This window comes from Pantherophis guttatus, chromosome 1 (assembly GCF_059756535.1).
Source record: "Pantherophis guttatus breed Tessera chromosome 1, ASM5975653v1, whole genome shotgun sequence".
Lineage (NCBI taxonomy): Eukaryota > Metazoa > Chordata > Lepidosauria > Squamata > Colubridae > Pantherophis > Pantherophis guttatus.
The window spans coordinates 278,313,715-278,340,129 of record NC_142063.1 but is presented as its reverse complement, the minus strand read 5'-3'; the positions used below and the strand labels follow the sequence as shown (position 1 = coordinate 278,340,129).

The 26,415-nt window shown below is 34.0% G+C and overlaps 1 protein-coding gene across 1 annotated transcript in view; it reads right to left on the bottom strand.

The window, feature by feature from the left end:
- The window catches only part of RYR2 (ryanodine receptor 2), a 279,138-nt gene that overhangs the window by 31,745 nt on the left and 220,978 nt on the right, over positions 1-26,415 (bottom strand). The window contains exons 76-85 of the mRNA XM_060692369.2: positions 24,162-24,275; positions 23,782-23,878; positions 22,441-22,544; positions 21,571-21,622; positions 21,060-21,116; positions 17,810-17,833; positions 9,506-9,605; positions 8,815-8,894; positions 7,575-7,651; positions 5,780-5,853 (exon numbers count right to left, since the gene is read on the bottom strand). Of these exons, the coding sequence (XP_060548352.1) occupies positions 5,780-5,853; positions 7,575-7,651; positions 8,815-8,894; positions 9,506-9,605; positions 17,810-17,833; positions 21,060-21,116; positions 21,571-21,622; positions 22,441-22,544; positions 23,782-23,878; positions 24,162-24,275 (779 nt within the window). The remainder of the gene's footprint in view (positions 1-5,779; positions 5,854-7,574; positions 7,652-8,814; positions 8,895-9,505; positions 9,606-17,809; positions 17,834-21,059; positions 21,117-21,570; positions 21,623-22,440; positions 22,545-23,781; positions 23,879-24,161; positions 24,276-26,415) is intronic.

Below are 26,415 nucleotides of genomic sequence, written 5' to 3'. Positions count from 1 at the left end.
TGAGTCAAAATATTTCTTGTATTAATTATATAATTAATTAAAATTATGAGTAATTTCAAATTATTTTATACTTAACCTTTATCTTTGGTATCTTTGTGTCAAAATTCAATATAATCCAGATTATGTAAAACAAGGAAAGAAAACATCAGAAAGATAACTTTTAAACTGAAAGGAGAGGGAAAATGCACTTTCAAGTTTATCATGGTTTATGGACACATTATTTAAATTGTAAGGAGGAAATGAAAATGTAAAAAATTAATGTAAATCGATTTATACCTTTGGTTTTGAACCTTTTTCCATTAATAACCATAACAAGTAAAACATAACACACTAAAAAACGCAACATTTAATACGTCACAAAAACAAATCAGATACATATCTGGTAAGGAACTGTCAGTGTTTTACCAGTGGGGGGTCCAGCATTAAGAACATGAAGCTTGGTCACAGTGAGTGAGGATCAGAATAAAGAGACTGTTGGTACAGTGAACAATAAAAAAGGGCACAACCGATAAGAAATCTTGAATCAGTTAAAAGGCCTATATTTAAGATTGTCTGAAATATTTATTTTATCACCTAGAAGGGAAAAAATCCATAGTTTTAAATAAGGTATAACCCCTTCCAAAAACCAGTTAAGATATATTCTATTCCATTGCTCAGATTTTAAAATATCTCTCTAAAAAGGTATGTCTAGAATCTTCATAGTTTCCATTTTAAGAGAAGGTTTTGTGCATTTTGCAATAACTAATGGTTTACCTGGTGGCAATTATTATTATTGTTACTGATCACACACCTTTCAGATCCTACCAGGATGGTTTACAAAAAATGTCAACTATTAATACTAGAAATAATAATCAAGAAAAAGTAAACATTTTTCTTCTCTCTCTCTCTCTCTCTCTTTCTCTCCCTCCCCACCCCCGTCCCGCTTCAAGAATCATTACCATGAACAGTTGAAGGTAACGACCCTGTTTGAAGGGAGGAAGCAGTCCAATGGACTAAACTGATCTTCGTATCCCTTACTCGTTTGCCTTGGAGCTCTTCTACAAAGCAGTAAGTTCATTATTAATGGAGCCCATTAATCAGTGTTTTCCAAACATGGGTAAATTACCCCAAATTGGGTACAAGTAGTTTTTCTTTGAGTAAAAAAACACAAACTGATTGCCCAACCATAGGAGGGACATTTAAATTCACTTAAAGTATTTTACCTACATTGGGCAAAATGTAGGTCATTTTCTGATCAAGGTTTTGGATAATGAAGGAAATGGTTTAGGAAGCACTACCATAATTATCAACCAATACATCTGATAATAAGCTGTGCTATAAGCACTATTGCTGCATATGCATTCCATATCCTCTTTCCGGTGTTGAAGCATTTAAAGCAATGAGGAAAACTATTCCTGCAAAAATCATTATGTATTTGAAAATTGTACTTCTCAGTTAAAAATAATGTGTGTGAGTCTGTGTATGTGTGTGCACGTACACAGTCACACTCATTCAAGTCAGTGTTGACTTGCGGCAACTTCCTGACTAGTTCCTATAGTTTTCTTGGCAGGATTTCAGAAGGGGCTTGCCATTCCTACCTTCCTACAGCCCTTCCTAGGGCTGAGAGAGAATGACTGGCCTAATGTGATCCAGCTGGCAAGTTTAAAGTGGGAGCAGAATTCAGTCTTCCAGTTCCTTCGGTGATGCTTTAACCATACAGCAAATTGGCTCTCTAGTTACTCCTTTTAAATAATGTCATTCTTTGTATCTTACAATAATTCATGATTTATAATATTATGATATTATTATCATTGATAGTTGAAAAAAGCTGAAAATTAATTATTTGTTCACTGAGAATTAAGCATTTTTAATTTCATAGGCTATTTATTATAATATAGACAGTTGACTGAAGAATTTTAAAGTTTAAATAACACTTTGAACTTAATGGATTTTTTCCAACCAGTCAAATGTAGCATTATAATGAACTCTCTAACCGAAATCAATGATATTTCAAAGTTTTAATCTTCATCTGCACAGTGTTCAGTTCTGGTTAGGCATAGTTTTGCTACTGAAACTTGTTTTATCTAAATGGAGATGTTTTTATAAGAACAAGGGATGATTGAGTTATATATTGAAGTTTCCCTTACAGAACAGATTCTCACAAACACCAAGAAATATTGAAAAAGAGTTTCACCAACACAATTACAACTGGCTATCATGCATTAATTATGTTAATGTTTACAGTGAAAATATAACTTTTTAATCACAAAACATCCCCCCTCCCCCACCATCAAAGTCAAGTCTGGATCCTCCACTGATTTCCTATGTTTGCACAAACTAATGCAGCCATAAAGCCACATTAAATACACGACAGAAATGCTACAGGAAGACCACAGCACATGGTGGATTTTAATGTCATATGCACACATTTTATTTACAACCAACCATCACAAATACTTGGCCCACTAAGAAAATAACACCACCAAATGAAGCAGAAAAAAAAAAGAAGAAAATCAAAAAGCTTGCTGCTCTTACATCTAGTGTGCCAGATACTGTGCATATCCTGAGAAAGGGAGGAAAAAACAAAGATGTGGGGAAAGTTGGCATACAAATGGAACTTTGGAGAATACAACCATGATAATAATAATAATAGTAATAATAATCCTACTTTGACATTCTAAAAATAAAAACGAACTGCATGCTGCATGGTGTTCAGGAGCTGTACAGTGCTGACACGAAGCTTACAACAGGAAAAAAGAAAGTCAATTGATGTGTAATAATTACCACGCTCATGAGTGATGACTGAGGTAGGGGAAGACAGGACATTGATTTCAAAGAAAAGAAAATGGGAAAAAAAGAAAAAAAGTGAGAACTTGTTTCAGAGTTTAAAAAAAATATATTTAGCATTGCTTCTGATAACTTAATTCTCCATGAATTAAATCAAAAGTCCAATTTAGGTAAATACATAAAAATGTAAAGAGAGAATAAAAAGATTTTGAATAATTCAACAGAGAGAAAAGAGAAAGAGAAAGAGATGCCTGTTGTATTCTTTTATAACATATGCCCAGGTTCCAAAAGAAAATGAACTTCTTCAATGAAAACCTTACTATGAACAGCTATAGAAAAATATATGCGAAGAAAAAATATATTTCCATTCTTGAAAACCATTCATTTGATTGATTATCAAGTTTTTGATAATCAAACAAATGAAGCAAACCGGAATACCAAAATTTACTCATATGAGCTACCTCCCAGTCAGATGAGTAAAAAAAGAAAAGAAAAAGAAAAATGCTAAAATAAATACTGGAGTATAATTAAGGACAAGAATGCACAGAATCAATAACTTAATGCTTTAAAAACCTTTAAAAGTTTGTCTTCTTTTAACTTGATGTAAACACCAAGCTAATCAAAAGAAATTGGAATTGATTGCAGGGAAATTGCTAAAATATATTAACTTGCCTAACAGAATAGTAAATAGTTTAGTTTTTCCTCTTATTTTGAAGATAAACATGAAAGGATTTGCTAAAGTATATAATAGAAGAAATTCCATTGGGAATGAATATAAAGAACAGAGGTTTTAATGCTATAAGCCGCCCAGAGTTGCTTTCATATGAGATTGGCGGCAAATAAATTTAATAAACAAACAAACAAACAAACAAACAATAGTCACAGAGAAAATACACAAATGATTCTAGATGGAAATAACAGATTTATACAACAAAATAACAACAGTGGAAAAGCTGATCAAAAGGTAAAAAAGGTGAACTGGTTCAAAATCAAAAGTTCTGATACTTTTTTTAAAAAAAAATCAGGAATAAAGAACTGGTGGTTCTCCAGATGTTGTTGAACCTATTTCTATTAGCCCATTAAGCATGGCTAAGGAATTCCAAGGTTTGCTGTCCTGCAACATCTGGAATGTCACCAGTTCTCTCAGTTTTAAGCAAAGTTCAAAAACAGCATTTAAATAACTTTCAAGCAAAAAAAAATTCATAGAGAATTCATATTTTTGTGTTATGTAATTTTATTTCAGAATAGAATATACATGTCACAAGTTTTCCATTGATTAAAATAATCTCAGACAGATATTTTCTTATCACTGTAAAACGATAAACAGTTCATACTTTATAGATTTAGGCTTATTGTATGACATTCAGAGTCTTTTTGGAGTGGGGTGGGTTTAACAAATCTAATAAAATAACGAATAGGATTCAAACTTCAGCCACCAAAGTAATCGGTTGTGGCTTTCCTACCCACTGAGGAGATTACCTGGGAGGAACACAATTTATATACAATCATTGTCTCATATGTGTCACATACCAGCAAGATTTAATGTTGTGCCACCTATGCTGGTAGAAGAGAAATACTTCAGTCCAAGAGAGATTATCTTCCTGCCAGTTGGGGGATATGAAATTTGCTTTGGCTTACTGTGCTGCGCATTTTACACTTCAAGGTGCTCAGACTTAATAACTTTCTGCTGTTAAACTATCCGGGTTAATATGGTGTAGGGAAAACTCATTTTATTTTGGCCAATGTTTCTACAGAATTGGCCAATTCCTTTCGTATCATATGGAAGCTAACAAGTTGTCACAGATCCTTATGAAAGTTGTTTTTTTGAAAACTTTTAAGTTTTTATTCTGCCTGTGATATTTCTTACTATGGACTGGGTGTTCTGTTGACAGCTGGCTTATAATCTATTATAATTTAATACACTACTAAAATGTTGTGCTTGTAACCTTTAACTGAGTGAAATAATGCATCATACGGCAACAATTTTTATATCAAGTTACCTCAAATGGGCTAATTTACAGAATGAATACAAAATCCAGGACTCATGCCTGCCATGGGATTGAAATTTGGCATATTTGTGTGCGCTTCAATGCTTTATGCTGCCACCCAGAGATTCAATAGATTGGTCCCACTCTATCCCTCCTGGGCTATATCCTGGAAACTGGATATTCCAGTCCCACTATTAGCTACCGGAGAGCGGTTAGCCATTGTCAAGCCAGCAGGAAGTCGAAAATCTGACCACTGTTTTTTTGCCCTTGGTCTTTCTGTTTCTGTTTAGATAAGGAAATATCTCTGAAATGATGACCAATAGGTCATGGGTTGTTTACTCAATATAATACTAAATGTTCATGTCTGTAATGTTTAACTGGGCAAAATGCTGCATTATAGGGCCAAACCTTTTCAGCCAAGATAACTATATTGGGCCAACATACAGAATGTGTCCAAATCTGGTACCTATAACATAAAAATATCATAAAGCATTTTATGACACAATACAAAGCTGTCATAAAATATTTCCTGAGATCAACTACTGATGTTTGACTGTGCTATACAGTTCAATATGAGCTACTTTCAAGGCAGATACCTCTCTGAATAAAACCCTGAATTTTTTAGAACTTTTCAGGTATATTAGAGGACCAGATCCTCTGGTCACAAACACTTCTGACCATGGCCAAATTGGGTTCCAACCAAAGAATTCACAATTTTTTTTCTGTGGCCGATTTCTCCTTCTGCTTTTTTTTTTTTTTGTTTTTTTTTGTAAACGCCAAATTTCCAAATTTAGGTTCAGGTCACAACCAAATCGGTTTGCGACCAAAGTTATGGAATGAATAATGGTCGTGACCAGAGGTTCTACTGTACTGAGGAATCTGGTAAGGAAATGTCTCTGAAATAATGATCCAGCAGGTCATGGGTTGTCTAGTCACAAATACAAATAAACTAAAGCTATAATTATTTTTATTTAGTGACTTTAAAGGGGCCAGGCAACAAAACTTTATGGTAAGGAAAACTGTACCTGATCCTTCTTCTGTTACCATTCCAAGGCCTTCTGCTTTATTCTGACGTTCGAAAGCATTTAGGTCAAGGACACTATAATGAAACATACACTATAGTTTTAATCACAAACATTCAATTTTGTTGTAAGATGTAAACAAGACATTTCTGTGCATTTACACTTTATGTAACTGAATTAATACCAGTAAAGTGTGAATGCATTTCACTGTATAGCAGAAACATTTATTTGGATCAGCAAAGAGGAATTACATCACTTTCTTTTTCTTAAAGGTGAAGACAGGAACTTCACCTTTAAGAAAATATTTAAGATTCAAATCTTCAAACAAAACGTTTTTTTAGAAATAGTCTTTTTCTGACATTGTATAAGGAGGATGTTTTTTATATAGAATTAGTTCTCATAAACAAACCAGAGGCTCAGCTGCATTTCCTACCTTCACAGCACACATTGGCTCCTTTTCCAGGCTTCAATAAGTAAATTGCCCAGACTTTTCTTAGTATAATTAATACAAGTGTCGTGTTTGTGTGTATAAAAAAAGTAATGTTGGTACTCCACCGTCAATAAAAGGAGTCTCTGTGGATTTTACTCCGCTAATCGTTGCTGACTATAGGGGTAGTGCTCATCTCTGTTTCAAGGCCATAGAGCCAGCACTGTCCAAACACATTTCTGCACTCATGTGGCCAGCATGACATTACTGAGCACTATTACCTTCCCATTGCAGTGGTACCTATTTATCTACTTGCATTTGCAAACTTTCGAACTGCTAGGTTGCAGGCGCTGGGCGAGGACAGGAGCTCATCCCATCGCGTGGTGCTCAGGTCTTACCCCTGGGCTGCCGGCTTTCCAGCCAACAAGCCCAGAGTCTTAGTCACTGAGCCACTGCACTGACCGTCTATAAGTAAACAAATAAAAGGACAGCTTCAATTGTACAGTTATAACCACCAATGTGACGTGCTGCTGAGAGCAAAATATAATTAATAGTCTACCTGCAACATCACAACAATAAACTAACTAGATACAATTATAAAAAATGGGAATATACATCTATTATTGAATGTACTGGCTTTTTAAAATTGATGGCTTTTTAAAATTGTTGACTGTTGTTTTTGTAAGTCATATTTTTTAAAGTTTGGAGGTCATCTAATTTTAAAAAATAAAAAAATAAATACATTTAGAGAAAATTTGGTGTGAAATCTCTATCTCCACATCTCAACCTTTGGACTTCTTATCATAAAAACGTTAAAGAAGTGAGTGTGCTGCAGGAGATTAAAGTAATGAATACTTTATTATTAAATATACATAAAAGAGGAGTGTTTCTCAGAAGCTGAAAAGAAAAAAATATCCTTTAACCGACACTGCATTGGGGGAATTTCCCTTCAGCCAATATTTTGGCATTTATATTCCAATACTAATTCCATCCATCAGAATATTACATTTTAGAAAATAAGACAAGCCTATCTTTTAAAAAATCATTGAACCCTATTGATATTCTGTGATTTTGAAAGTCATTGGGCATATTACTTTGTTCAACTCTTTGTACTGTAGCGTGTTCACTTTTCTTTTGGTTTACTTTTCAAACTAATAGAAGGATTTCCCTAGGCATTCAAACCTACTCAGTGTAAGACAACATACCCAGGAAAATCAAAGTTTGTATTGAAATATTTATTCAGTTGTTTGCTTATTCATTCCTTCAATTATTCATTACAAAGCTTTATATGCTTCTCCATTCCTTACTTGTTCTGGGCAGCTCATGGTGATATATAATACAGGGTTTGAAATGTACTATTTTTTCTCTTACCTGCAAGACTGCATAAGACCAGCAAGGCTCTGAAAGAATCCTACGTCTTTTTTGTCTTTGAGATAGTCCAGCATTTTCTAGAATGAAACATTATTTTATTTTAAAATGTTTCCTTTTTTGCTTTTTGACATAACATCCACAAAATTTAATCCAGACAGTTATAGACCGTAATATTGCCAGTTCCTAAGGAGGCATGAAACCCCCAAAACTTTAACCTTTAATTTTAACTGTCTACCGTGGATCTTGCTCCATTCCTAAGAGATCTGTAAGGGGGTATGCATAAGCGCACCAGGGTGCCTACTGTCTCTGTCCTACTGTTCCCATTTATTCTTACTCATTTATTATGTATATACTTATACCTGTTTATACTTATATGTTTATATGTTATGTTCTTATTTATACTTGTTTTCTCATACATGCTTGACAAAAGAAAGAGAGAGAGAGAGAGAGAGAGAGAGAGAGAGGGAGAGAGAGAGAGAGAGAGAGAGAGAGAGAGAGAGAGAGAGAGAGAGAGAGGCTCTAGGTCTCTCTACATCCATTCTGCTTCAGTTTTGCTAATGCCACAATTGCTTCTTGCTACCTTCTTCACTACTGTTGCCCTTGCATTGTCTTTTCCCCCATCTCTGATTTTTTTAAGTTTGATGCAAATTGGTCCAATCAGTTTAAAAGTCTTCTGCCCTTACATGTTTGTATTCATGGGCAAACTCTGATTGCCTTGTGATCAACAATCTCAACAGGTTGGCAAGTATATCACTTTTAGAGGTAGCAGCAGTAATAACAGTGATGCCCTGAGGTCATTTAATAATCCTTGATTCAATAACTAGCACTGTAATAACAATAGAAGCATACAATTCAATTTTAAAAGTACAGTATAATCTCAGCTAAACAACATACATTAAAAAAGTGAAACTAAGGCCTTAAGGCCTTTAAAAGAGAAGTGTAGGCTCCAAGATGAATTCAAAAAGGTATCTGACAAAAAATGGTGCCAGATAGAATTTTCTGGAGATAGTATTCCAGAGTTACAGCATCGTAACTGAAAAGGACATTTTCTGATCACTGTCTATTTTAGCATAAACGAAGATAAGAAATCTTTTAAAAAGCTAATATTCTGATTCCTCAGAAAGAGGCCAGCCACTAATGAATTAATCAACTTCAATCCTCAACAAAATATGCATTATGTAGATCCAAAAGTCCTTGGCAATGAAAAGAAGTAATTCAGTCTAAATGTCAGAAAAGTTACCTGCTGAACAGTTGAATTTCCTCCATTCAAGATAGCAATTCCAAGTTTGAGGGTGGCTGCAACCATTGGTCCCATTTCACCTGCAAAGCAAATATTTATTTTATTTATACAGACAGACAGACATATATCTATATATACATACATACATACATTCATATATACACACAGATACATACACAGTATATATACATATGCCTACTCTTTCTCTTAGAAAACCATTACAATGCTGACTTAAAATACAGTTTGTGCATTTAAGTGTATATAGGTATATCTATATGTATATTACAAATAGCTTGTTTTTCTAAATTTTACTTTCTTGCAGTATCCTCTGTATTCATCCATCAGATTCCAATTTAAAAAAAATATTTTTCAACTTAGTATTTTCTGCTCAATCTGTCCAACCACACATGTATGTGGATTAGGAGCACTGGACTGAATCATTAGGGTCAAACTCGTGCTAGCATTAATTTCAATAATTCCAGCAATGTGTTCGTTTAATGCTTATGAGCAGCAGCTGAGTAAAAATTTCAGCAGCCTGAGTAGGATACACAACATCTCTCTCTCTCTCTCTCACTTTGTTGCAGTGCTGTCTTTCCATAACCATTTTATGTACACTGCAGTGAAATTCTCCACTGGGAAATGTTAAATCAGCAGAAAAGTCCTTAGGAGAAAATAAATAAGGTTAACTTACCTTTGCTGGCACTAATTGTCTGCAGGACCATTTCAGCAGCCCCTCGATCATGGAGTCTTGCTTGCTGGTAGAGGAGTTTTTGCTTTTCCATTTCTTTTTCCTGAATAAAAACCCCAACCATTTAAATTGAAGGCTTTTCCTAACATCTTTTCTATGTAATTTTTCATACCGGAGGGCTCTATGGCAACTTAAAATTGAAAACAATTGACATGGCGGTATAATATCAATCATCACTTTTACCATACATCTGACAAAATAGGCTTTACAGTACATTTTTCAGTGCAGACTTTAATCAACACAGAATTTATGGTTCTTATATATTCTTTTTCTCAAAAGCCTGCATGCTACTTTGGATTGACCTGTTCATATTATCTGAAGGAGAATATTCAGGGAACACTGCATATGTGGCCCAGCAGATGTGCAGAATTGCAACTCGCATAATCTCAGCCATCATGATCAGAAGTGACAGATGACAAGTGTTACAGTTCAGCTCACCCTGCATTAAATTATGATATAACATAGGAATTGCTTAATACAGCCAGCTCATGATTCCTAAACAAGAAACTTTATAACTAAAGCATATTCCATCGGGACCTATTTAATAAAATGCAGATTTACAGAACATGTAAAGGTCAGATTGCATAACTTTCACATTTTATATTTCAGTTTTATATTAAATTAAATTAATCAGTTAAATAGGCTTTTATTCCAAGTTAAATATATAGGTGACTAGGTCGCAAATCAATCGTATTTTTATCCAGAAAGTTATTCTGTAGCATAAATGGTTTTTTAAACAGCATGTAGGAGCAAAATGCATTACGTATTTTTTCTCATCTAACTAATGCTGAGGATATTTATGACTGAGCATTACTGCATGTTTTAAAAACAAACAAAAAGTGGATAGGAATAAAATGTTGGTGCTGATTTTCTGCCATGATTATTCAAAAATCTTGTCTTCTTGTTTAAATCTCTTCTTGTAAAATATTTTTTTAAAGAAGCACAAACTCAAAACATAACTAAAACATCATTTCAATGAAGTTGCAATGTTACTTCAACAGTATTAAAAGATCTTCATGCGTTTCATCTTCTTAGATCCAAAAATCTTTTTTTCTTTCTATTGAATGGAACATTTCACTTATCTATGGGGATTTTTTTTTTGAAAGCCTTAGCTTTAAATCTTTCTCTTTTTAGCTTTAGTGAACAGAGTTGAAGAAATGATGAAATTGGAAGAATTAAGAATCCAAGAGAGAGGCCATTTCCCTTCTAGTGATTTATAGCTTATTGAGTATCACTCAGCCATTGTTGTGCTAGAATAGCAGTAATGATGACAGGCTTTACATCATTTCAACAATGTTTGCCATAAAGACACTATAAATCATTAGAGAAGAAATACAGGGTGCTATGATTAATTCAAAGGAAGGGGGACGGGGAAATGAGGGGGGAGGGGAGGGAAGGAGAGGGGAGGAAAAAGGGCATCATTTTGATCCTAATCCAAGCCAGTGCTGATTTCTTTTGTGGGAAAAAACTCTGATCTAGCAAATTCTCTGGATGGAGTAAGAGAGTAGCGATCTTAACAAATGCACTTTTTCCTGCAACCCTGTGCAAGCCTATCATTTGGGATAGCTAATCAGGAACATAAGGAGATAAAAAAAAAGGAGCCATATGCAAAAAATACCTCTCTCCTTACATGAATAGGAGGCCCTCAGGAGGAGAATTCCATATTTAGTCTGGATCTATCCTGAATAATTTTGTTGATCATATAAGATGTAAGGCAATAAATAAATAATAGAAGTATCTATAGGTTGCATCTTACAGAACACAATCTCCAACTGTCTATAATATGCGAAACATACACAAACACATACCAACACAGATACATAGACACACACAGAGGAGAAAAATCAGATTGGAAACAAAGAGACATAGTGACAAAGAACAAGCACAGGTGACATATGCATGTGCATATACTTTCCAGTATTTCTTGTGCTGCAAGTCTTACATTAGTAGACGTAAAGATTTCTTATAATTAAAATTCAATTGTAAAACAATATACAAATTATATCTAGATAAACGGGTAGTTTTATAATGACTCAACAATTATGACTACTTATATTCCACAAATGTGTGGAGAGTCATGTTTGGCCAGCATGGACATTAGACCAGTGAAACAATCATCTCAGGCAACAGTTGATTAAGGCAAAAATGAAACTAGATATCAGAAAAAGTGCCAGGTTAATCTGGCTGAAATAATTATTTTGCAACTTTACTTTGCTGATAAGAGGTGGCTATCTACTGTTCCACAGAGGCTACAAACTGTTATGGTGTTTTTGATTGAGGAGTCCTGAGGATCAGTAAATAAAGGTACGACCAAAAATACCATAATACTCAGTACAAGCCAGAAATCTACAAAATAGAGGGCATAGCAGAAATAATATCCCAATATACTACTCTCTAATAATACACACACACAAATACACATTAGAACTCTGCAGTGCTCTGGATTAGTTCTTCAATTAATTCTGATTTTAGCCAAAAATTGTTATTGTAGACACAGTTGATATAATAATATATTCTTTATTATCCCAAGAATCTAAGCTTTATTTTTTTTAAAAATAAAATTTATAATTAATTTATACTGTTTAAGGTTAATTTATGGAGGGGGCTCATTTTAAACATATAAAGAAAATATGGAATAAAATCTTACCAGAATGTCAGCTTATACTGTAGATGTAGGATGCTATACTTGCATTAGTGTTAATTTTATGGTTACATTTATATTTATTTTTTTTTATTTTAATTTGATTTATATGCCTTTTAAGCTACAAGACCTTAAAACAGCTTGGCTATGCTCAAGCTTTCACATACGCCAAAACATCTTTGGGAAATCAAGTTTGAGTCATTTCGTAGTATAAGGGTGGGCAGATAGTGAGGTAGAGGAGAGAGAAAAAACATGGTCAAGATGAACTGAGGTGTGATTAAGAAAATTTAAATTCTAATTCATGACTCTGTTGCTAATGAGAGCACAGAAATAAGGATTAATTAGCAACAGTAAATGAATAATTCTGGCTGTATACCGCCCTGAGTCCTCAGGGAGAAGGGCGGTATAGAAATTCAATAATAAATAAATAAATAAATAAAACCAGCAGTCAAGAAATATGCTATAGATCTGCACTTAGCAGAGCGATCAGGGAGGCTTTGAAAGTGATATTCTGATGTCAAGATATATCAAAGATCAAACTCATGTAGACAATGGCTCCCTCTGTGACACTCTATGGAGGGAAAGTTGTACTTTGAAGAAGCAGAACAGAAAGAGTATTCATACTCTTGAACTTCGATGTTGAACTTTGAACTTTGAATACCATGAGAATAACATGGACAGCCAAGAAAACAAACCAATGGGCATTGAACAAAGCAACCCAGAGTTCTCATGTCAGACAGAAATGACCATACTAAAGCTATCATATTTCAGACACATTGTACCAAAATTTAGTTCTCTGAAGATATCTATACTGCTGGGAAGGATGGAAGGAAAGAGAAGAACTGACCATCTACAAGATGGATGGTTTCAATTAAGTTCCAATAGCTGCATACTTGGAAAACCTGAAGGACCAGAAGCACTTCCAGTTGACGTCATGGTGAGAACAGCTTGGAAAATAGAGGGGTCCGCCGAGCCCTGCGAAATCCAGCAGGTAACTGCTGTCGGGAGGCCCTATGGGGTCAAAGCCGCCTTGTAGAAGAGGCAAAGAAAGGAAAGGCGCTTCATGGAACACGAGGAACTCATAATTTCGTTAGGTCTGAAGCAAGTTTTCCCGAACGGCAGCAGGAACGACAGCCATTTTGGGCAGTCACAAGCTGGGACAACTGGAACCATAAGATTTGTGCTGGATCGGTCCGTGGACAGAGCATTGAAACTGGGCGAGATAACTTCCAATTATTACTCCAAAGATTTAAGTACAAGAAATTTAAAAGATAATCTCGAAGCGTTAAGGAAGTGGCGATTAGACACACAGAGAAGATTAAAGACTGAAAATTAAGAGGCAAAAGAAATTTATTTATTTATTTATTTATTTATTTATTTATTTATTTATTTATTTATTTATTTATTTATTTGTTTATTTATGTAATTTATATGCTGCCCTTCTCCCATAGGACTCAGGGCGGCTTACAAAACAAAACAGAGAATTACATAAACAATTTAAAATCGGTTTAAAATTAAATTAAAATCAATTAAAAAATTATTAAAATTGTTTGAAATCGCCCCTACGGATTCAGCCCATTTGGTGAAAAAGCCAGGTCTTCAATTCATGGCGGAAGGAGAGGAGGTCCAGGGCTGTCCTGAGGTCGGTGGGCAACCTATTCCAGAGGGTCGGCGCTTCCACAGAGAATACTCTCCCCCTGGGAGCCACCAGCCGACATTGTCTGACTGACAGCACCCTGAGGAGGCCCGCTCTGTGTGAGCGCACCGGACGGTGGGAGGAAGGCAGGAGATGATCTTGCAGATATCCCGGGCCTAAGCCCGGGGTATCTGCAGGATACCTATGCCCAAGGGAAGCTTTAAAACACAGAAAGCCTGGAAAAAAGCTTAATTTGAAAGATGATTTTTGGGAGAAACTGTCTTGCTTATTTGTATTTTTAAACCCACTGGACTTATTGGATAATCAGCTGTTTTTGACATACTGTTTAATGTTGGACTTGGGAGCAGGAGAGCCATCTACTGGAAGAAGATGAGCACTACAGCATCAGTACTCTTAGTGAAAGTGAAGTCCAATACACAAAAAGTCTAATACACAAAATAGAAGAAAGTAAATAACACCTGGAAGGCAGCCTGACCTTGACTCTATTCTAAGAAGACGATTTGGATATTTTGAAAATACCTAATAAGTTTCTTTTTCTTCTTGAAGATTTCTAAGATGAACTAAATTGCAAATAACTAAACTTTATTGAAACTGGCTATTGGATTATAAACTTAAAAGATTGAAGGAACCTAGTGGATTAATTTAGATTTGGATTTTTAAGGCTATTTGACAGAACATTCTACGAGGTAACAGAAGAAAGGTGATAGAAGAAAAGAGAAAAGAAAAAAAAGTTAAATAAGACTTTAAAATTTGGACAATTGGAAAGATATGTAATTGGAAAATCACAAGACTATAAACCACTAAAGAATTTTAAAGATTATAAATTTAGGGGATTTGAAGATATAACTATGGGATTGATTGAATTTTATTAAATTGGAGTTTTTAAATATTGAGACGTTGGAACCAAAGAAGTATACTGAGTAATCTTTACAATCCTTTGCTGTTTCCAGGCTGGCACCGTGGGCCAGATCTAAGCATCCTGCGGGCCAATCCCGTTCAGGAGTTTGACACTCCTGAACTAGATGGTAGTCAACCAGTCAATGATCACCTCTTAATCAATACTACTCAATCTTCTTTTCTTTCTATATAATTTATCATGGTTTGTTTGTTTTTTAAATGTTTCAACAGAAGTTATAATCTTTCTTTTGCCCCCGTAGTGATTCCTTTTGATTTTCAGAGGTTTTTTAGCATCCTAGCTAAAGAACCCTTCTTATAATTTGTGTCTGTATGTATGTATGCATGCCCTTGACTGTAGACAAGTTCCTGCAACTTTCTTAACAACATTTTTTGGAAGTGGCTTTGTCATTACCTTCTTCCTATAACTTAAATAGAATGGCCCAAACTGACCTAGATAGCTTTAAATAGCTTCAAATTTAAAATTTTAAAATATCTATCTTGAGTCTGGAAAATATTCTATATCAAATCATCACCTAAACTGAAATACATACGGCATTACTAGAATGAGAAGAAAATGAATCCCTGCAGAGTGTTATAAAGAACCAATACATAACCAAGCCCCAAATAAAGCTGTAACATTTACAGAAATGTTGAAGCCCTTTGGAAATTTTTCTATATACATTCAAAATCTACTTGGAGGGAGACAATATTTTGGAAAACTGTATGCAATACTTTAATGCAAATATATACTTATTTCATTGATTTAACACCATAAAAATCTATTATTTGAAACTTAATTTGCATATAAAATATAGCTCTTGGTATGTTAATAACATTTGCAATGTAATACTATATATTTATTTATTTATTTTAAAAAAAACCTATTTTGTTTCATAGAATATTCTCCCTGGTGCAAGTAAGACTGCAATCTCAAAAATATAAATAATTTAATTCTGCCCAATTTAATTAAATGCCTTGGTTTTGTACTTGTGGTGTCGTTGGAGAAAGAAATGAAAAGATGACCCACAAAAAGAATGCTGAAGAATGACAGCAGACACACAGGCCTGGCTTCTTATATCTTTTATCTAGATGAAAGGTCAAAAAATACAGAAAACAGCAATTCACAAACAACAAAAACTCTGTAAGATTCCTCTAATGGCTCCGTAAAATCTCTCAGCATGCTAGGAGCAGAAACCTAGCAGAAATACACCTTGATTTCAATCATGTTTATATATCTATCAAATTCACTGGAATTATTCTCTAAAGCAGGGGTCTCCAACCTTGGCAACTTTAAGCATGGCGGACTTCAACTCCCAGAATTCCCCAGCCAGGCTTAAAGTTGCCAAGATTGGAGACCCCCTGCTCTAAAGCTAAGCATGTCTTCATACTGAATATTTTGAGGAAAATCTTGGAATATTTCAAAAGAGGCTTTTACAAAGCAATAATTCAGCCACATTCACAGGACTATAATGGGGATCCACACATCTTCTGTTGCAAGTCTCCTGTGATTATGTCCTTCACCTTTTTCATCCGTAGAATCTCTTTTAAAGGGATAAGGTACATTTTTGATTGTTTTCAATTGGGCAAGAATTTCTATCCACAAAATTATGTGTTACTATTTGTTAAAATATCATGTGTATCAAGGTACAATGAGGAAAAATAAGATTTGTTTTCTTTGTCCCAAATTGCTAGATTCCTACAATAATTCCTCAACACCTCAGCATTATCTCTTAGTCATGAACAAAAACTGCTCGTTCTTTCATTAGTTGTTATAAGTACTCATGGAATGCTCTTTTCAATGGGGGGGGGGAATTAAAAAATACTATATATTTAAATGTTTTTTGCAGCTAGCTAAGAAAATCCAGTTAAAAGAGCAATGTTAAAAACTCATTCCCATACTTAAATCTTGCTTTCGTATTCTAGGATCACTTGCTTATGTTGTTCTCAAAGTACCTAGGCCATTTTTATTAAAGATTTATGCAATCTTTATGTCTTTGTTTCTATTGTCAAAAAGTCTTTTGTCACGACTAAGGAAATATTAGAAAGAGCAACTTCTTAGATTTTGTTTCTCATGCATTTACCATATCTATAACCTATTAAAAAAGTGGAAAATCAGATATTTGTAGAATGTTCTAACTTTCAGTATTGTAAAAGTTCAGTAATGATTTTGCATGAAGATATATTACATATAAGAAATACATCAGACTTTACTGAGCTTTAGGGCAAATTATTTTCTTGAACACATTATATATATAAATAAATAATATTCTAACAAGAAATTACATGGATTAAGATTGGAATTCCAAAGGTGCTTTTTCAAGAGGCAACTGGACTTTGTTGTTCCTTGAAGACGTTTTACTTCTCATCCAAGAAGCTTCTTCAATTCTGACTAATGGTGGAGGATGGAAGGATTTATATTCCTTGCAGTCATTTGGTTGTTAGTATTCTTTCTGACAGTCATTGGAGCCACTTGGAAGTTTATCTGTGACCGCAGAATCACCTGAATAGTGCAAAGGACCATGTTGTCCTTTCAGCAGTTCCAATAAGGTTCCACACCCATTTGCACTATTCAGTCAGAACTGAAGAAGCTTCTTGGATGAGAAGTGAAACATCTTCAAGGAAAAACAAAGTCCAGTTGTTTTTTTGAAAAAGCACCTTTGGGACAACCATGATCTGGATGACTGAGAATCTCCATAGACATTAAGATTGGTAATAAGAAATATCTTTAATCATTGTTCAACTTTCACCGTAATCACTGTAATTATATTAACATTAGTTTATCAATCATCTAGCATTTATTGAGTGTAAATAAAAAAGCTTCATCCATCATACTCCGTTATGATTGGCCTAAAAATAAAAATTAAGATTCTAATTACAACATTGGGAATTCAGGTGAAAAACTGATAATTTAATTGGAAAATATTATGTTTTTGGAACTGCAAAGACTTTAAAGTATCAAGGCTGCTTAAGAAAACTTGTCCAAGATGTTGAGTCTAATAAAACTACATGTCACAAAATTAACCCCACATAATCACACAACACATTATTTTACCTTGCTGCGTTGGGATCCTGTGACCTTAAGGAAAGGTGAGGATAAGAAGTGAAATAGCAATAAGAAAACTGTCCAAAGTACTCTGACGATAGCTGATCAACTAAATGCACAGTCCAAATTGTAGTTCTTGAAGAACGATTGCTTGGTTCCCCATATGTTTCATGACAACTTAAAATTTAAATGCAAAACCCAGAAAAGTTTCAACCTGTAGGGCTTCATTTAACATTCAATTGTTTCATACATTCTCTCTTATAGAAACCGGAACTGCCCAAATATAGATTTGTTTAACAGTCATATCACATTAAAGATATACTTTATACATCCTCTTAGTTTTTAAAAGACCTGATATTTAACAAAGTTTCAGCAGTTTTCAGCTGAACGAGCTCCATAAGTTTTACTTGATAACTCTCAAATTCATTTGTAAATTCTAATTTTATGAATACTTTTTACTAATAAGGATACTTTAAAAATAGACACGTCTTTAACAAAGGTTTATAATAATTTACAAGATGGAAATACAGTGGCAAGTGAAAACGAACAACAAAAGATATATACTTCCCACATAGACAACAGTAATTAGTGGTAGCAGACAAAGATGAAGGTTAAGGACAAGAATACCAAAGTGACAAAGAAGAGTTCTGAATACAGGTACTTTTAATTTGATTTATAGTTTATGTTATTTTTTTACTTGCACTGAGGGAACAGCAAAACTAAAGCTTTTCTCCTTATTACAAACAAATATATATAATTGCAATGATACATATAATCAACTTTCTTATAAAATTCAGTGCTTTAAAATAATAATAAAAAATCTCTAATCTATCATAATTTATATTTTGCTTGCTCCAACACACTTTTCAATGTTATGAAGAGAAATAGAAATTCTTACTGGCTGGCAAAAAAATGGGAAGCATCTGAGTATGTAATTAAACTTTTTCAATTAATAAAATTAAGGTTTTAAATTGTTATTACTTGAGTTCTATAGAGATCCCAGTGTTCCTTTATACATCAAAATGAAGTATTTTATGAACAAGTGTTCTCATAACATGAAATTCAGTGTAGGGCAGCATTTAACTTTTATAATTTAATAAATTGTTAATAGTATAAATTTAGTATAAATAAGTATTGTCTATATTTTGTGTTCAATGAGAACATCACTTTATTTTTGTTGCATTTTTATAATTTGGTCACTTGTAGTTTTAAAAAGACTTTTTACACTACACTCATTAGAACTGAAACAGTTCAAATTCTGCTTAAAAAAACCCAATACTACATTATCTAGAAGATATATTGGAAACACTGATAGCTGTGCCATATCGGTTGATACATTCAAAGATGTCTCGTACAACTGAATTTCAGATTTATCTATGTCAATTGTCACAGCTAATTTGATAAGGACTGGATAATAAATAACAGACATGAAGTGCCATAAATGTACTTATGTACAATCTGTGACAACTGACCCATCACAGAGCAAGTAAGTGTTAATTGTTTCCACTCACTAGTGGCAAGAAATACAGAATTATAGTGAGTGATTGCTCTATAAATTTATAGGGGTGATCTCAAAAGGTCTTTGATCCTATCAACAAGTACAAGGTAGCAACATTAAAATGATAACATCTCTTTATCTAACCCAAAGCTCATAATCTCAATACACAGATGAGTTTCTTCTGACAGACAAGTTTATAACCCAGATTGATTTTTTCCAGCATCAGCTACTTTGCCCAGAACTCCACCAAGCGGTTAAATAAAAAATATGTTGCTTCATATAGAATATAGAGGGGCTGGTCTTATGATACATAGCACATATCCAAGAGGACAAAATACATGAATGGCAAAACAAACTTGAGCCATTCCTCTGGGTATTATTATCTTGATTTATCTGAGAAACACATATTGTATATGTAAGGTGAGATACCTGGGGGAATGGGAAAAATAAGAGGGCAGACAGAATTTACATTTCTATGTTGGACTTAGATAATTTTAAATCCAATTATGTAGAAATTGAAATTACAGATTTGGCTGTCTTTATTTACAGATAATCCTTGACTTGCTACCACAGTTGGGACCAGAATTTCTGTTGTTAAGCAAGCCAATGTCAAGTGAGTCATGTCCGATTTTATGACTTCTTTTTGCCATGGTTGTTAAGTGAACAACAATTGTAATTGGTAAGTGGATCACACTTCCTCCATTAACGTTTATTGATTGATTGATTGATTGATTGATTGATTGATTGATTGATTCGATTTATATGCCGCCCTTCTCCAGAGACTCAGGGCGGCTTACAATGCGTTAAGCAATAGCCTTCATATTTTTGTATATACCTGCTCTGTAGGGCTTTTTGGCCCCCCCGAACAGTGTTCTATTTTATACAAAGTCAGCTTATTGCCCCCACAATCCGAGTCCTCATTTTACCTACCTCGAAAGGATGGAAGGCTGAGTCAACCTTGCTTGTCAGAAGCCAACTGGGAAGATCGCAAAATGCTGTCACATGATCTCAGGACACTACAACCATTGTGAATACATGCCAGTTGCCAAGTGCCTGAATTTTGATCATGTGACTGTGGGGATGCTGCAATGGTTGTAAGTGCAAGGACTGGCCATAAGTCACTTTTTTCAGTGCCGTTGTAACTTGAAATAGCTGCTGAATGAATGGTTGTAAGTCAAGGACTATCTGTATATCTTTATAATAACAGGTAAAGACTGTAATAAACTATATGGGAGGGAACTCTTAATTTAACACTTTTAAATGATGCAAATCATAGCAACATTTCTCATAAATATCTAACCAGAATCACATAATAATGGTTCACTAGCACAGGTCTCTTAATACTATTCTTTAAGTTGGTCTTACCCTATAAAGCCTTTTATATGCTGGCTATAATATACTTTAATATCTAGCAGTAATCTCTATGAGCATCAGAGCATCATACTGATGCTACTTAAGTATATTCAGTGAACAAAATCCATGGTCAAGTATTTGTCTTAAGAGTTTCAAACAAGACTTCGGAAGTTCTTCATCAAAACTCTTCTCAATTGTTATGGAACTAATGGAAAATACTTTAACTTTGAATTTTAATGTGGTCAGATTTTTAGTATTTTTTTAAATAATATTTTATCAAACAAATAAAATCTGTTATCAGAATTATATTTTTACATATTGAAAAGCATGAACAACAAATGTTGCTACATGGGACACTATGGAATAATGAACAAAATAAAAGATTGAAGTAGACAGTATTAATCTTACTTCAAAGCTCTTCACTTCCTCTTCTCCATCATTGTTATCTTCTTCATCATGGCAGCTCTGAAAAAAACACTGTGCTCACAAATGTTTTTTTTATTATTATTAAAATATATTTAGTTTCAATATTATTTCTGGCTCTGATTAAGGTAAAATAAAGCAGACATAAATTGCATATCTTGCATAACATTAAGGAACTGTTCACAGGAAGCTTTGCTGGGTTTGCTACATTATTGGGCTCAGCTGTCAAAGTTATGGTATGTAGTCAATTCCCAACAATTACTTAGAATTTTAATGCCATGGGAAAAATACATCCCCAAGACTGCTGGTGCCTCTTGGTCATCTTACAGCCAAGAAATGGTGGACAGAAAGAATCAGATTAAAAGGTGAATCAGCAAAGAAGAAGGGAATTTGTAATATTCATTTGATTAGAAAGTATCAAAGTTTGTATTTTAAGTCAAGGAATGATGATACAAGTGACAAAAATAAATTTATGGATTTTGGTGAAAAAAAATACCTTTGCCATAATATCAGCATATGCCATATACAAGTAATCTTCGTCCAATTTACTGTGGTATAGAAAAGAAAAAACAGGAGGTTACAATTATCATTCGAGCTGTTCTGTATCTAGGGTAAAATTTACATATGTAAGAAAGTATGGTAAGACTAATAAAGGGGAATATATATATATATATATATATATATATATTCCCCTTTATTAGTCGCCCAGAGTCCCTAGTGATACCGTATATATTGGTAGATAAACTGAGAACTGTAGGCATTAAAATGCATCCCAAAAATTAGCTTATCTATAGTTGGGTTTATCTACAAGTATATACAGTAATAATTTTTAAAGTACCCCTATTTCCCAATTATAATCATGTATAAGTCTACCCGCAGATAAGTATATTCTTGAAATTTTAACCAAAATAACATGAAAAATGCAAGTTGGATTATCCACGGGTGAAACACTTTTCATGGTATTTTAGTTAAAAATTCAATGGTCAGCTTATCAATTAAGGGCTTATACAAAAATATATATGGTACGCTGTTTTGGATTCTGTTTTTTCTAATAATCCAACAGAGAAATATCAATCATGCAATTTCTTCTCTACCATAACCAGTAAGAAAATAATCCTATTTGCGCAATCCTATTTGCTAATTAAATCTGTATAAAGTTTAATGGTTTTCCACCATTTATTGATGAGAGGTTTTGTAGATATACCTGAATACCAAATTGGCTCAAACTTCATGAATTAGCCTTGATAGTACTTTAATGTTTAACTTCACATCACTTTTTTCAACTTCACAAAAAGTATTTTGTATCTAGTTTTAAAAAGAAAGCAATTTACAAAGAATCATTAATATCTTCTCTTTTTTGTCTCACCATTTTTCAGTTAAAGCAGTTCGGCTGAATAATAAAATAAGTTGATGCAAAGGATCAACTCGCTTAATACATTCATCCTCTTCTGTTGGTTCTGCTCCAGGTTTCTGCAGCAAGAAAGAGAAGAATAAGAACATAAAAAGAAAATGTTTGAGATCTGAGATGTAGTTATATTTGGACATCATATTGATAGCCATCAAACTTATTCCCAAACAAATTTACATTAGGGATGCCTGAGAATATGATCTTAAGATATTTAAATATGAACTGACTTGAATTACATTTCTTGAATCATTATGAAAAACCAAACTCAATTTTTTATAGGTTTGCATACCTTCCAAATGTTATACCATACTTTGAGTCAAAATACATATTAAGCCATACAAAGTCAATTTACATATTGTAGATTAATGCACATTAATGCATTAATAAGATAGAAAAAAGGAACATCTGTCAAAGTAAAACAAATCAGAATTAGGCTGATAATAAATCAGAAAGACATATTTTGAAACTCAAATGATGTATCATTATCAATGTTAGAATTAACTTCTATAATTATACTGGCAAATATAAGGCTAGGGTGACAGCTGCAGTGTTGAAAAGGAACAAAAATAGCATATATATTTATAATTTATGCAACTTGATATATAAAATTCTAGATATCCTTGCCTCAAAAGGATTTCTTGCAGTCTACAAGAAACAGGACATATAACTTGTAGTATATCTCCCACTGTCAGATTCCAAAAGATCTCCTGTATGGAGAATTAGTGCAGGGAAAGCGCCTCAGAGGGAGACCACAGCTGCGATATAAGGATATCTGCAAGAGGGACCTAAGGTCCTGGGAATGGACATTAACAACTGGGAAAACTTGACCTCCGATTGTTCAGCTTGGAGGCTAAAGACGCATGGTCTTCTCCAATTCGACACTTGTTCAGCAGGCTGAGGCAAAGAGGCAGTCCCGGAACTAGCAAAATCTGGGGGCTGGGCAGGGGACAGAATGTATCTGCCCTCAGTGTGGAAGAGATGCCACTCTCGAATTGGCCTTTTTAGTCACACTAGATGCTGTCTTTCCAGAGCACAATACCATAGTCTTTTGAGACTGAAGGATGCCAATGAATGAGATAAGGTATCTCCCACTATTTTTGAATCATTTTTTTGTTTTTTGGTGTGGGTTTTTTTTTTTTTTTGGTTGGTTGTTGTTTTTTTGTATAATTACCTTGTACCAAAACAATGAGCAAATTCTACAGTTTACTAATGGCCGAATTTGGCCAGGTTGCATATTACAATACGATTCAAAACAAATAAACAGTTGAATCTTAAAAAGTTCAATCAATTCTAACATACTGCTAAGTCTTCTATCAACGTATCTTCAAAATAATGGTCTTCTGTTTCCACCCAGGACTTTTCATATCCCTGAAGAAAAAGATTGACAGCTCGGTGCCTTAAAAAAAGTCAACAAAATATATATATTTTAAAATGTATGCCCACTTATTGAATATTTAAAATATTTATTAGATAAAATATATATCATTGTATACAGAAACAGCATATATCTCTCAGCTAATTTATATGAAGAAGAAATAATGTCCCAGTGAACGGACCTTCACGTTAAAGAAATTACTCCTACATCCTTTTGACATGTCTTTTTTCTAAAGCTATTAATGTTGCTGAACTGTGCGCTGTAATTTTGTTATGTTTCTATTCTCTGTAGAGATTGGACATACCGTGGAAGATTATATAGTGGCGCCATTCTGAAGCAAGCCACCACAGCTCTTTTTCTCTGTTTGGACAAGAGTTTATGCCATACTGCCTTTTTTGATCTTTGAGGATGCTCAACCTATCGAACAAAAAAAATGAAAATCAGAAGTCACTTCATAGATGCTTATTTATTTTAAAGGAGTAAATCCCATTCAACTGAATGTGAATAAAACTGAATTAAACAGTCACTTAGCCCAATCCACCTCCAGGATTGTTATGGGGAAAGCAGGAAGAAGAAGGAGCATTAGGTATGTTTGTCACTGTGAGTTATTTATAAACAATAATAAAAGCAGGATTAAAAAAGTCAAATAAATAAATCTAATTTTAACTTCTGAGTTAATATGCGTAGGATTTTGCTGCTAAAATGAAATTTTGTAAATATTAGAACTAAATAAAGTCAGCTGAAGTGCAGCATAAACTTCTAAATACACTGGTCGAGAACCATTTTAATTATTAACTTTTGCTCTAGTAACTTCAATAATAGAGAAAACAAGTATTTATATCATCTGAGTATAATCAAATATTGTATAAGCTGCAAACTAAGAGTACAATATTTTAAAATTGTAGTCAATCTTTGTCAAACTATCGACAATCATAGATTAAATTGTTAAATTCCAGATATATGCATAGTGGGTTTCAATTTAGTTTGCTACTGGTTCACTCATGCGTGCGCGCGCAATGCTTCTGCTCATGCACAGAAGCATCCGGGCGGGTGGGCGGAGTTTCCAGCCACCGCCGCTACCAGTTCACCCTATCTGTGGTGAACCGGTAGCAACCCACCACTGATGCATACCCTCTGGGAAGTTTAATCAACCTGATACCATAGCAATAATTTGTTTTTAAATTCAGGTTTCAGGAATTGTAAGTAAACATGTGAAAAACCAGGGTTAAAGCCACAAAGATTAATCTAGATACCTAAAAGAATGTTCTGTTTTGCTCTATATTTTCTGCATCACTTATTGTAGGTTAAGAAATTAGGGGAAAAAATATTTTGTTTCTATATACAAGTAGTCATCAATTAATGATTGCCTCATTCAACAATTGCTCAAACTTTTGATAGTGCTGAAAATGTAGATTTATGACCAATATGCAATTTTACGATCATGACAGCATCCCATGGTCACACGATCACCATTTGCAACCTTCATAGCCAGTTGCTATCAAGTGAAGTCAATGGGGTAGCCAGCAGAAATTTGCAAATCACAGTCATATAGCATCATGCTTAACAACTGCATGTGATTTGCTTAATGACTGCAGAAGAACTGATGTTGTAAGTCAGACACAATCACATGATGTTTTATTTAATAATCACATAATTTAGCAATAGTCCCAATTGCAGTTGTTAAGTGAAAACTACCTGTATTGTTTATTTAGAAAACATATTTCCTTCTTTTTTTGGCTCTCTGATTGTGGACTCCACTTCCCAAGAAAGTATACTTGCTGATAGAAGAGAACATTTGCAAGATCTATTCTTGATCACTGGGACCAAAGGCTAAGCATTCAGGCTCCTGCTGGATCAATCATCAGGAAACTTCTCTCTCTCCAGAATCCGTGCACTGGGGTATTCTATGCATAAATTAGTTAAATCAGGTACTTAGGAGCCGAGGATGCGTTAGCACAAGGAAACAACAATTAACAGCTTACTGGCCAGCCATCAACATCCCAATTAACAACTAAAATCTACACACAATCAAGAACCATACAAATGCAGCACATTGAATAGCCCAGTGCACATGTTCTGGAGAGAAAGAAGTTTCCTGATGATGGGCTCCAGCATGAGCCTCAAAGCTTGGAATAAATTTTTTTCGTGGTGACCGACTCAGATTGGATTCTGCAATATTATCCTGGGACATGTATATTTACCTTCATTTGCAAGAGATTATATGCACCTCAGGGTTGAACCTTAGGGGTACTTAGGGCTCTCTGAACTTGGTTTTCTTGCATCATCAAACCAAGTAACATCATCAGTGCTAAGTACCACTGATGATGTTACCTAGTTTGGTAATGAAATGTTTGTAAGAAAACCACCAACCTCAGAGAACATCCCACCCCACAAAAGTATAGTTGGTCTTCATACCCCCAGTATTTAGGAAAATGAGGAAACTGCCTATTTTTCACCAAGTTTTAACTGTGATTTTTTAAATTGATTTTATTTTGATTTTATATTGATTTTACTTTTAGAATGTTTATAATTTTGCCTTTTTTTCTTCAAGACATGTT